The sequence below is a fragment of the Epinephelus fuscoguttatus genome, linkage group LG5 (genome assembly GCF_011397635.1).
Source record: "Epinephelus fuscoguttatus linkage group LG5, E.fuscoguttatus.final_Chr_v1".
In the NCBI taxonomy this organism is placed as follows: domain Eukaryota; kingdom Metazoa; phylum Chordata; class Actinopteri; order Perciformes; family Serranidae; genus Epinephelus; species Epinephelus fuscoguttatus.
Window position 1 is genome coordinate 6071411 of NC_064756.1, and position 12863 is coordinate 6084273.

At 40.8% G+C, this 12863-nt stretch overlaps 2 protein-coding genes across 9 annotated transcripts in view; one reads left to right on the top strand and one right to left on the bottom strand.

Annotated features, from left to right (window-relative positions):
• phldb1b (pleckstrin homology-like domain, family B, member 1b) overlaps window positions 1-11127 on the top strand; it is a 121764-nt gene extending 110637 nt beyond the window's left edge. For all 6 annotated transcript variants that reach the window (XM_049576872.1, XM_049576873.1, XM_049576874.1 and 3 more), the window contains 2 exons: window positions 2057-2142; window positions 6006-11127. In XM_049576872.1, coding sequence (XP_049432829.1) covers window positions 2057-2142; window positions 6006-6146 — 227 coding nt within the window. In that variant the 3' untranslated portion in view covers window positions 6147-11127. The remainder of the gene's footprint in view (window positions 1-2056; window positions 2143-6005) is intronic.
• A 155-nt stretch (window positions 11128-11282) lies between these two features.
• LOC125889143 (alpha-2-macroglobulin) overlaps window positions 11283-12863 on the bottom strand; it is a 49805-nt gene continuing 48224 nt past the window's right edge. For all 3 annotated transcript variants that reach the window (XM_049576880.1, XM_049576881.1, XM_049576879.1), the window contains exon 36: window positions 11283-12343. In XM_049576880.1, coding sequence (XP_049432837.1) covers window positions 12321-12343 — 23 coding nt within the window. In that variant the 3' untranslated portion in view covers window positions 11283-12320. The remainder of the gene's footprint in view (window positions 12344-12863) is intronic.

Here is a 12863-nt window from a genome sequence, read left to right on the forward strand (position 1 = left end):
CCCATAACAAGGAAATGTAACCAGGAAATGTTGAAGAAGTGTGGAGAACAGTGCTGCGTAAGCAACTGTGCGGGACACACCTCACCAATGGCCAACCATCAGCTTGGTGTGTCAGGGCCTTTAGGGATGATTAATTGACGATTGATCAATAGGTCGATCAGAATTTGTTTGAACATGGGAAACTTAACCGATCAAATCAAGATCTCATTCTGAAGTATAAACAATGTGAAGTCTCTTCTTACATTCTAGCCATCAGCAGAATGGTGCATGGCTGCGACATTAGAAATGAAGCGAGCAAAGCGAAGCATTATTCAACTAGAGCACTCGGAGAGCGCAGACCTCCGCCAAGCAGCTCGGATTTCCCGCCATTTTATTATTTTATCCACTTCGCTTCAACTGATCACCACCAAAACTTTATCATCTCCTCCTTGTCCCATTATCAACCCTTCATCAAAATTTGTTCAGAACTTTTCGAGTTATTTTGCAGATAAACAGACAAACAGACCAACGCCAGCGAAAACATAACCTCCTTGGCGGAGGTAATAATTATATTTAATGTGTTTAATCTGTTTAGGCCTCGCCATCTTCATATGTTTCATAGGCAAAACAAAACTGTTGGAGAATATGTGACATGTTGATGAGAGCTTTGATTGAAGAAAAAACGCATTTGATATATAGTGTAAGAATATATGTATGTTTTTTAATCACAATAAATCAGTTTGTTTAATGTTAATGTTACAAATCATTTATTAAGGAAAGTCCTTAGGATTAACAGCACTATTTGGGTTGTATTCAGCGGTGGAGGAGGAACTCAGATCCTTTTTTACTTACACTGCAATATATGAATACCTTATAGTGACGTAACCCTAATGTACAAAATGTCTCCTGTCAGTGTTTTATTATCATTATTATTATTAATATATTATCACAGTATATATTTGATTTTGAACACTGATGCCTTAATTTGTGCCATGGCTTTGCAACCCTCGTGTGTGTGATGGAAGACTGTGTGTGGGGAAGCCCAGGTTTTTTCCATCAACTGTATGAAAATATATATCAGAGGTCACAGCTGAAAAATGGTAAAGCAGCAGCGTTAAGCTTCAACATTTAACATGTAAAGTGGCAGAAATTTGCCGGCGTGGATGAGTGACAGACAGAACGTGCGTCCTCCAGACCTTGAGCAGCAGCAGTACATGTAGTATGTAGCCTGCACGGTCGTGTAATTTGATCTTGTGCTGCGAGCCCTGGGACACTTGCTCGCTGTCAGGCCTTTGAAGTCCTCAGAAGGTTCTGCTTAAAGCTGCTTAAAGCGTACCTTGTTGAAAGTGAGCCAGGGTGAGGAGGTGTACTGAGATTACTTTGGCAGTAGTTAAAATGCGCACAGCGCTGCACTCTCTGAGGAGGCTGATTGAGATGCACCGCTTGCCCTTGTCTCTTGACCTTGAACAATGGGGAAAGGAGAGGTGACGAGCATAAGTCATGAGCGCCGCTAATCCACGTTAATCAACCTCAGCCACAACCGGAGTTTTGGTAATTTAGATGCAGTCAAATGAGATGCAAATGCAGGGCTATTTGAATGCTAAAGAGGTCATTAGTAGATAATAGCTGCGTATTAAAAGGAAAGTGTTATTCCTCGAAATGAAGCGCTGCGTTTCTACCTACTACTCTTAAGTTGGCTTGTGGAGTGTTTGTGCCTGGAGGTAGAGAGGGGTGTTGAGTTCCCCACCGGTTCCTCACTGCAGTTCTGCAGTGGCTGATGAAACAAACTGCAATGATGTACCAGAGTAGCGTAAGAATGCAGTCAAGTCTGAAAATACAATGAGAGCGCCATTGGTTTTAAAAACAGAGTAAAAAGTGCTGTGGTTGTCTTTTTCCATCCATCATCGCAAACCATAAATTGGTCATGATCAAAGTTTGATTTCTGCTCCTTTTTTTTTTAATGACCGTATCGCGTGTTCCCCCTGTCATTATTCTAGGTGACATGGAAGCGATGCGTCTGTCTTTGTCAATATATTTTAGTCTCTGACCAAACCCACGTTATTTTTCCCTCCCACAGACAAACATGAGACCAAGCTGAAGGGTGTGATCTACTTCCAGGCAATAGAAGAGGTCTATTATGATCACCTCCGCAGTGCCACAAAGGTACGTCGTCAGTGGACTTTGAAAACACTCGTTTTCTCTCATCTGTTTCTCAGTTTGTTTATCTTCATCCTGCATTCTCTTTCATTTAAAACATGTCTCTGCACACTCTCTGCTTTGCTTCTTTTCTCCCTGTTTGTGCTGTTGCTTTGGCCGGCTGCTGTTACAGAAGGGATTTTTCAACTTGAATTTGACCAGTGTATGTATCACGCTCCCAGTTCTCCCAGTTCTCCCATCTAACCCCACTGAACCCTGTGTGTCCAAACCATAGACTGTGTATTGTGAGGAGGGGTAACAAGCTCAGTGGTTGGTGATGCATGGTTAAGACAGTGCACCAGTTTGATTCTTGTGTGAGTTTGTAATTTGAATTGCTAATCCTGCTTGATCCCCCCGTCCATCCCAGTGTTCCCAGTATAAACCAGTCAAGTGGTTCGAAAACAAGAAGCTGCTTATGTAGATGTGTCTGTGAAGGAGAGGAAGTGCCCCTGATTCTTTTTACTCTGCCTCCACACTGGTGATAGTCGTGGCCGGTGACATTATGATTTTGGTTTGTCCATCTCTCCATCTGTCCGTCCCATTCTCATGAACGTGATATCTCGAGAATGCCTTGAGGAAGTTTTCTTAAAATTTGGCACAAACTTTCCCTTGACTCAAGGAAGAACTGATTACATTTTGGTGGTCAAAGGTCAAAAATCAAGATCAAAAGTCAGACTTTGCACCTGTCTCCTTCTTGTAAATGTGATATCTCAAGAACTCTGAGAGAATTTCTTCAAATTTGGCACAAACGTCCACTTTGAGTCAAGGTTGAACTGATTTAAATTTGGTGGTCAAAGTCACTGTGACTTCACTCATGGCATTCTCATGTACACGATATCTCAAGAACACCTTCAGGGAATTTCTTCAAATTTGGCACAAATATTTACTTGGACTCAAGGATGAACTAATTAGATTTTAGTGGTCAAAAGTCAAAGGTCACTGTGACCTCACAATACATGTTTTTGGCCATATTTAGGAATTCATGTGCTAAATATGACAAAATTGAACACAAATGTCTAACAGGATAAAATAATGAAGTGATGACATGTAATATGCAAAAGGTCAAAGGTCAACTTCACTGTGACATCATAATATTCTGCATAAAACTCTTTTCTGGCCATAACTCAGGAACAGAAGGGGAGAAATTTGATCAGTGGACCCAACTCTAGTTATGCCTCCGTGCCATTGACATTTACTTTCAAGGTCAAGGTCACTATGACCTCACAAAACATCCTTTTGGCTATAATTTAGGAATTAATGTGCTGACAATGACAAAATTTACACAAATGTCTAATAGGATAACATGATGAAGTGTTAGGTCACAGACCTTTTTGGCCACAACTCAGGAATTCATATACAACTAAGAACAAAATGTCACACAAACATCTATTATTGATGAAGTGCTGACATTTTATATCCAAAAGGTCAAAGGTCAACTTCACTGTGACCTCGTAATGTTCTGCAAAAACACTTTTCTGGCCATTACTTAAGGTCATATCTCAGGTACAGAAGGGGAGGCATTTGGTCAGACACTGAATTGGTGACTCTAATCCTGGGTGTCCACCTTGAAACTGTGCTGATTGTATAGATCCTCTGTGCTGCCGGGGGAAGATGTGTGTGGGACATCCATGTTTTCATAGACATGGATGTAAACATTAAGTGCAACATGATTGCTGTGCGGAGGCAAACAACTGCTAGGCTGTAATTTTATGGCTGGTTCAAGCCCTTCTCTCCTTTAACTAATTTTCAAAGACCCCTCTCTGCTGAGGAAGTGCTAATGTCCCGTAGAGCCGTAGGTGTAATTTTTGGCCATATTTCTGTTCTTTATGATTCGGGGCTGCGTGCCGCTTGTCTTGAGCCTCACACGTCTTGTCATTTTTTTTTTTTTTTAATCTCCAAAATAAAGCCGAGCTGCTGCTGCCTCCTCATCTTCAGTGTGTGTGTTTGTGTTTGATGGCCTGTCGCAATGCTCCGCACTCTGACTTACTGTGGGGCTCTGATCAGCTCTGGAACTTTGATTTTACTTGTCACATCCAATGTCACATTACAGAGCAAAAACTTTAAAGTCTGATGCACTTAGCAGACAGAAGGATGACGGTTTAGAAAAGGAAAAGTGATGCAGATGAGTGGGTGAAATAAATTGTACAGTAGTCTGCAGGGTTGCTCTTCCAAAAACAACGATTTCATGAGGAAAACACCCGCAAGAGTCATTTTTTCATGTTTTGTTTTGTTTTTTTACGGACTGATGTCATTTCCATATTTTCATGAAATTTGTGCAGATCAGGAGTAGACTGCTGTGTTATTGATAAACTAGTTTATTGACAGTGCCTGTATTTTTTAATTAGTGCTCCAGATAGTATTTTGTGCTGAATTCAACACCTTAATTTCAGGTATTCAGTGCTCCTCTTTGTATTTCCTAGGGTCAAACTATCACCAGTTTGTGCATCTCATATATTACCTTAACATTTCAGTCATAGAGCTAAGCAGTTCTTTTTATAAATACCAGGGGTCTCATTTATAAAACAGTACTTAGGATCCATACTAAAAATGTACGTACAGACAAAAGCCATTATATAACACTATTTTAACAAGCAGGCTTTCGCCTCACCACCTGCATCACTGATTTCCCTTCTCCAAAATGTTGGGGGAAATTTCTTAAATTAGGCACAAATATCCACTTGGACTCTGCATTCACTGATTAAATTTGGTGGTCATTGGTCAAAGATCACTGTCACTGTGACCTCATCTGTCAGTCCTGTGAACTGAATATCTCAAGATCACATGGAGAAGATTTTTTTCAGATTTGGCTCAAATGCTCACTTGGACCCAAAGATGAACTGATTAGATTTTGGTGGTCAAAGGTCAAGGTCGCTGTGACCTTATCAGTCTCAGTCTCACGAATACAATATCTTAAAAACACATTCGGGGAATTTCCTAAATTTAGTATAAACGTCCACTTGGACTTAACAATGAAATGAATAGATTTTAGTGGTCCAAGGTCACTGTGGCCTTGCATCCATCTCATTTTCATTAGTGCAATATCTCAAGAATACTTTGAGAGAATTTCTTCACATTTGGTACATATGTCCACCTGGACTCAAGAATGAACTTATTTGAATTCGGTATTTAAAGGCCAAAGATCAAGGTCACTGTGACCTCATCTCTCATTCTTGTGAACCCAGTATCTGAAGAATATGTCAAGGGATTTTCTTTCAATTTGGCACAAATGCTAACTTGGACCCACCAATGAACTGATTAGTTGCTGGTGGTCAAAGGTCAAGGTTGAGGTCACTGTGACCTCATCCGTCTCATTCACAGAAAAAATATGTTAGTGAAATTTCTTAAATTTAGCACAAAGGTCCGCTTGGACTTAACAACAAAGTGATTAGATAGTGGTGGTCCAAGGTCAAGGCCACTGTGACCTTGCATCTCTCTCATTTTCACGAATGCAGTTTCTTCAAGAAGATGTTGAGAGAATTTCCTCACATTTGGTACATGCGTCCACTTGGACTCAAGAAGGAACTTTTTAGAATTTGGTGGTTAAAGATCAAAGATCAAGGTCACTGTGACCTCATCTGTCTCTTTCTCGTGAATGCTGTATCTTAAGAACACACTGGGGAAATTTAGCACAAACTTAACAATAAAATGATTAGATTGTAGTGGTCCAGGGTCAAAGTCACTGTGACCTTGCTTCCATCTCATTTTCATAGAGAAAATATCTTAAGAGGACTTTGGGGGAGTTTCCTTAAATTTGGTACAAAGTATGATCTTACTAGAATTTGGTGGTTGAAGGTCAAAGTTCAACTCTAGTTTTCTCTTTGTTCTTCCAGAGCCCGAACCCCGCCCTGACCTTCTGTGTAAAGACCCACGACCGGCTCTACTACATGGTGGCCCCCGCAGCAGAGGCCATGAGGATCTGGATGGATGTGATCGTCACAGGAGCAGAGGGATACACACAGTTCATGAACTGAGAGACACCCAGCAGCACAGGGAGTGCAGGTGACGAGCAGATAGTTTCGGCAGGGACTCTCCCATCACAGACTCTACAGGCCCTTCCTGTTTCCAGTCCACAGCGGACACAACGCCTTGTTTGTTACTTTTCATTTTTAATCTCACACTTTTGATTTTACTATGTAGATGTTTTCACCTCTGCATTTTCTACGTGATTCAGTTTGGATTGAAAAAGGGAGCCCTTGGAGGACATAAACACTTACACACACATCTGTATATAAACCAAAATGTATACCTGTCAAAGACTTTTAAAAAGCCTTTCTATATTGCCAAATGGAGATCTTGTAGTTACTGTTTGTTGAACCTTTTATATTATTTGTTTCCTTTCTTTCTCTCGTTTTTTTTTACTTGTAGAGAAAATTGCCAAATGACATAATGCCAATGTTTTGTTTGAGTGTTCCATCATGACTATGCTCAGTTTAGACAGAGAGTATAAAAGAATCTTCAATCTGAGGGTTAATCAATTTATAAATATATTTGAAAGAATCTTATTCAAAATGTATGAATCTATGAGAAATAATAGAAATCAGTCAACAGGGACTGGACGTGATCGAAGAGTCCAGCACACTCGTCTGTAACAGTGAAACACAGTAAAACATTGCATCCTCTACAAGTCACGTCACCTCAGTGCTGCTCGTAGACTCAACACTAACACTAAATCACGTGCAGCATCTGCAGCAGATTAAAGTGTCCATAGCTACGTCCTCATCACATTACTTCACATAGGCTTACCAAAGTTATTGTAGGTATTTTGTTAAGACTTTGACCCACTACAGCTCAGGAGTTCACGCTGCAGTTCTCACTATGGTTCAATCAATATGGGGTTTCAGAAGCCGGTACTGGTATCACTATTGAAGCCGTGCGATAGTTGGTATATTTCAATCTTACAAAAAAGCCCCACCAAACCCAGAATAATAAAATTCTTCACGGACTGGCACTTCAGTTTGACATCGTGGGACATCAGCTTATTTGCATCTCCAAAGCTTTCAAAGAATTGAAGAATATCAAACTGTTCCTTTAAGGAAATTGATTGCCAGTGGCAGTTTCGCGCTTGGTGCATACGCCAAAAACAAGTTTTTAGCTTCCGGGTTTACTTCTGTGGTATGCAGCCCACTGAATATGAGCAGTGTTTCTTCTGCTGGCCCTGCCCAGCTCACAGACTTTACACTGTGATGACATCACAGTTTTTTAAATCACTTCTCAGCTTGAGGAAAGTTTTACAAATTTAAAACCTCCATGGATCAAAAATTCATAGCAGAAAGAGTCATAAATGACCTTGTTTGCAGTTCAACGCTTCCAGAGATGTCTCTTTTCTAATGGTGGTCTATGGGGAAAATGATTTTTGGGGAGCAGGGGATTTTTGCTGCAATGGCCACTGGGAAAAAATTGGAAGCAAGGCTGAGCAACGTTCCTGATGCCCTAAGAACAATGTGAAACAAGGGGCCACTAGTTGCAATCAGGACTCAGGACTTAAGTGCATGGGGAACCCCAACATTTGGCAATCAATTGCTTTCTTACGGAAGTTAGATGATACCAGTCTCGGATATTGCAAGTGGTATCAATCTTCTCATCTAACACTTGCCAAGAAAGCAGTCTTGAACTCAAAGAATGAAGCTAGAGCCTGTTTGCTTAGCTTAGCATTAAGACTGAAAGCAGTGGTCAAGATCGCCGGCGCAACCAAGAAGAAGTTCCAGCACACAAACAACTTGTTTTTACATTTCGTTTTTTTGGTAGGTTAAAACAAATTAGATATAACGTTTTCATTGTAGAGCTTGAGTGTTGGTAAGCAGATGTTTTGCCTGACAGAGTCAGGCTAGCTATTTCTCCATTTCCAGCCTTTATGCTAAGCTAAGCTAACTGTCTTTTGGCTCTAGTTTAATATTTAGCTTGTATAATAGACTTCGAAGCAAATTTTCAAAGTGGCCAAACCATGCAATTTCAACATTGAGGTCTGTCACATGATGCCATTTGGCCCTAAAAGACTTTTTCCATAGACTTAAATTGGGAAAGAGACATCAGTAAATCAGTGGATACATTTTTTCTTGAGAATTAACAACCGAGAAATGATTCCTTTCAATATCAGGATTTGATCTATTCGGTGCGATTACATTTGAAAGGTCTAGAAGAGATATACAATGAAGTAATTTAATCCCTATTCTAGGTAGCGGAATGCTAAACCAGAAGTTAGCCGCTTGCACGCAGAAGTCTGTAATGCAGTTGCTCTATAGGCACAATGATGTGGAATATCTGGGTAATTTTATACCCAAGAAGTTAGACTTTTTTGGCTTCATGCACCACTGACCGATCTTCATAGGAATGTACGGGACTCACTGTATCCAGTTAAATTTATACATCAGTGCTGTTATAGAGCTGTTATGTTGTCCAGCTTTACACAGTTTAAATGCCTTTCAACAGAGCTAGGCTCTTTGACTTCACGCTCTAGTGCCATCTGTTGGTGTATCTATGCCCAAATAAAGGACGCATGGAAGTGTGAGGGCAGTGACGTTTACAACGTTTGACATGGACGAATCTATTTTCGGATGTAAAGGAAGTCTAAATGAGCCCCTAGCCAACTGACTCCTGGCCCTAGCTTTGTATTTAGTATACAGACAGGAAGTAAATAACTGTTTACCCCCAAATCTCCCTAATTCTTCAAAGGAAAAGGCACTTCATGAATCACTTCTTTGGCTGCTTTGGAGCTGAATTTTCCCCTTTAGTTGGGATGGTTGGTTTTGGTCTTGGTGGGATCGGCTCAGACGTTGAGTCCCAGTAACCCCCGTCTATTGGTCTAACCATAGCTGTGGCGTTCTCAGTGTACTTGTGAATATGTTGAACATATCTCACTGTGTCTGTATGCCAACTCAAGGTGTCCACGTATGCACTCGTACAAACAGAGGAAGCTCGTCTATTTGCCAAGTAGCCTTTAGCTAACTTGATGATGCGACTACACAGCTGGGAAGCAGCCATCATCACTGCCAGCCTAAAGCAGCAACCAGTGGAGGGCGCTACAGAGACCACACCAACACAGGACCACACGGGATCAACAATACGGACTAATGCAATTCTGAACTGTGCCTTGACTTTGTGTTGTCATTGATGCCGTGTCTGTGAGTCCAGCACAGCCTTGCTGGGAGGCTACGATCGTATGAATGCATCTCAAATAGTTTCTAAGCTGTAATGCAGTAAAGGGACAGGCTCGCATGAGGTGTAATACTCCAATATGGGGACGTCTGCCTGTAGCGTCATTACAGGCAGAGATACCGAAGGCCCTGAGTACAGTGGGGATCAGCTAGGTCACTGGCATTATTTAAACTCTGAATGTACAAAATAAGTCTTTGCTTTATAGTGGTTTTTAAAGCTTGACCCATCCCAGCTGGCACCAAGCCTGGTAAGACCTGGCAGGTGATGTGAGCTCAACATTCTGTTTCGCTCTCTGTATCAGTCTGGACTCTGTGCCGCCCCAGACATTTTCAGTGGGTCGGAGTGTTATCATGATGTTTTGCAGACGTTGGGTTTCGTTCTCCGTACCTTACAACTCGTTTTTCTACATCAAGATGACATTTGGCACTTAACAACACAACTTTAAACCAACAAAATATCATCTGTCATCAGTATTCTATGTCAAATTGACGTTGGCATTAGATGTTGTGACATTAAATTTTGGTTACCTGACATATCAATATTAATTCAACCAAATAACATCTAATGGCAACATTGACCAGCTGGGAATGGAGGAAAAGTCACGTGATGCTTCTCAAAGTCAAGGATGCTTCCTTGGTAGGACGGGCACGTCCAAGTCAGGTCCTTCACAGGCTAGGCAAGAGTCCTTCTTAGCATTCGTTGATCAAATATTGGAACAGGCTAGCGAGTGCCCAGGAGTGCATCACTGAGGCCTTGCCTTCAATTCTGACAAATCATGCACAAAGAATTTTGGTACACGCCCGCTGAGGATGTACATATGCATCCTTGAAAGTTCTCTGAAGGAAGGACCTGCTCTTTGGTAGAATTCAAATGATCTTTGATATTGCAAGTCCTTCGGCGGGATTTGATGACGTAGCCTCCTTGAAATGCAGCTGTTTAAGGATCTTTCCTTGACTTTGCGAATCACCAAACATTTCTAGACCTCTGCTGCTTTTGTTTTTCAGTACGCCCCTTGCAAGTCCCCCAACGTGGAGTACCAGAAATTTCCTTTAAAATCTGAACCAATAAGAAAGTTGCAGGAAATATTTGAATTTTAGAAGCAGCTGAAAGTTTGTGTATGAAAGGAGTTTGAACTCCTTAAAACGTCTCAAATATTTTGTACATTCAGAAGTGAGGGGATAACTCGTCATGACTTAGTTTACTGACTTTTTTATTTGCAAAAGATTGGCGTCAGAATCTGATTATTGACAAAGCATTTTCACATTTAGGGGTTCTGAGAAATGAGACTACAGATCATCTAGAAATTTGGCTATAAAATCTAATCTTTTTTGATTGACGACATTTGTCTTTTAATTAAAACTTGTTTACTCAACTTAAACTTTAATACAATATTTCGGTAGAGTGGTCCACAGCAAGAGGGTTCTGGGTTTTACCCTGCTGGCTGGTTTTGGCCTGTTTGTGTAGAGCTGATGTTCTCTGCAGGTTTCCCAGTCTAAAGACATACAGGTTTGGTTATTTGGTGACTCGAAATTGCCCATAGGTGTGAATGTGAGCATGAACGGTCGCCAAATGTCAGTTGGGACATTTGCTCCAGTCCCCCTGCGACCCTGAATTGGATAAGCAGTTACAGATAATGCTCTGTATCCCCACTGTGAGCTGAGGCCTGCGTGCAGGAGGGTGGATAAGGAAATTTTGTATCTTCAGCTTTAACAGACTGTAACCGACCGGGCTCGCCTGGTGTCTTTGTCGTCAAGTGTTGGATCATCACATTGTGAGTCTGTCGAACCGGCCGGTGTGTAGTTAACAGATGCTGTCGTCCGTTTTGTAGAAGCAGAGGACAAACTACGCTGTGATTTTCAGAGCATGTGGAACAGTTGTTTAGTTTCATGTGTAGGTACAGTAATGATAATTTATGGTTGTGGTGCCTGAGATAGTGACACGTTTACTTCGAGATGAAAAAAAAAAAAAAAAAGACGACTAGTGAAAAGACCTTAATATATTCTGCCCCCCTTGCCTTTACTCTCCCTGCACCGCTAACACGTGCAAACCAAACTATTCAACACTGGCAAGGCTGTTAAATCATGTCTGTTGATAGTAGGTGGTATATACATTACTGTTGTTATCTATGTTGAAAAGAAAGGAAACTAAATATACTGTAAAGAGGATGCCTGAATGAAAAAATAATCTTACTATTGAAATGAAATGAAACAGTATTGTATGAAAAGAAGTACAATTTTTACTTATTTTTGTCATTTTAGAAATTTTATTGTCAGTCAGTTACATTTCAAATTGTATGGTAGTGATGTATCAATCTACCTTTTTCTTTTTTACTGGTACAGCAGAACACACATCTGTACACACACAAACACACACACACCAACACACACACACACACACACACACACACACAATAACTCACCAAGCACTCATGAGACTGTACTTTTGTTTTTCTAGAACGTAGATCCTGTTTCACACACACTCACACACACAATCAGTACTCGGACCATACTGTGTTATTGGTACCCTGTATGTCTCATGCGTTACTTTCACGTATGAATAATATGGATTTTGTCGAATCTATTAAAAACAGAACTGTTACAGAACATCGTTTGCTTTTCTTGAACTCAGTGGGTTATAATGTGAAGGATCCAGTGTTGAGGAGGGACAGCAGTAACTACTGTGTTGATTCTGAACAGATTCTCACGCTGACTAATTATCGGTTCATTATTAACAGACATAATTAGGAGGACGAGGACAAACCTACCATGAAACACCAAGTAGAGCAAAGACAATCAAAAAGCTAAAAAAGGAAAGAACAAGTTTGTTCCTAAAAAGGGGACTCACATTGAAACATAGCTTAAAAGTTTAAAAGGAGTAAAAAAAAAAAAATACAGAAACAGTCTAAGAAAAAAATAAACATCTAGAAGTTTCTTTCTGACACAGTGATTGTTCCAACTGAGAGAAGTCCCGTCTGAAGGATCTACAGGTGGATTTTACAGCTGGTTGAGAGCGTCACCTGGAAGGGAAACACATACAGTTATTCACCTGTAGACCGCCAGCACACATTCACTGTTGACAGGTTTTTACTCTCACTATCTGACTAGTTTTAAAGGGACAGTCCCACCCAAAAATCAAAACTACATATTTTTTCTCTTACTCCTTGTGCTGTTTATCAATCTAGAAAGTTTTGGTTGAAGTTGCAGAGTGCTGGAGATATCAGCTATAGAGATATCTGCCTTATCTCGAATATAATGGAACTAGATGGCACTCGGCTTGTGGTGATCAAAGCGCCAAAAAAATAAATTTCAAAAACTCAACAGCAGTGTCTCTTCACAGAAATCATGACCTGGTTACTCAAGATAATCCACAGACCTTGTTGTGAGCAGTTTCATGTAGGAACTATTTCCTTTCTGCTGAACTACACCCACCAACCGAATCGCCCTGCAGAAGGAAGCGTGCATCTACTGCTAGTTCACCTAGCACTAATGAGCTAGCTAACAGTACAGCTCAGCCAAGTAGGACACTGTTAATCTTCA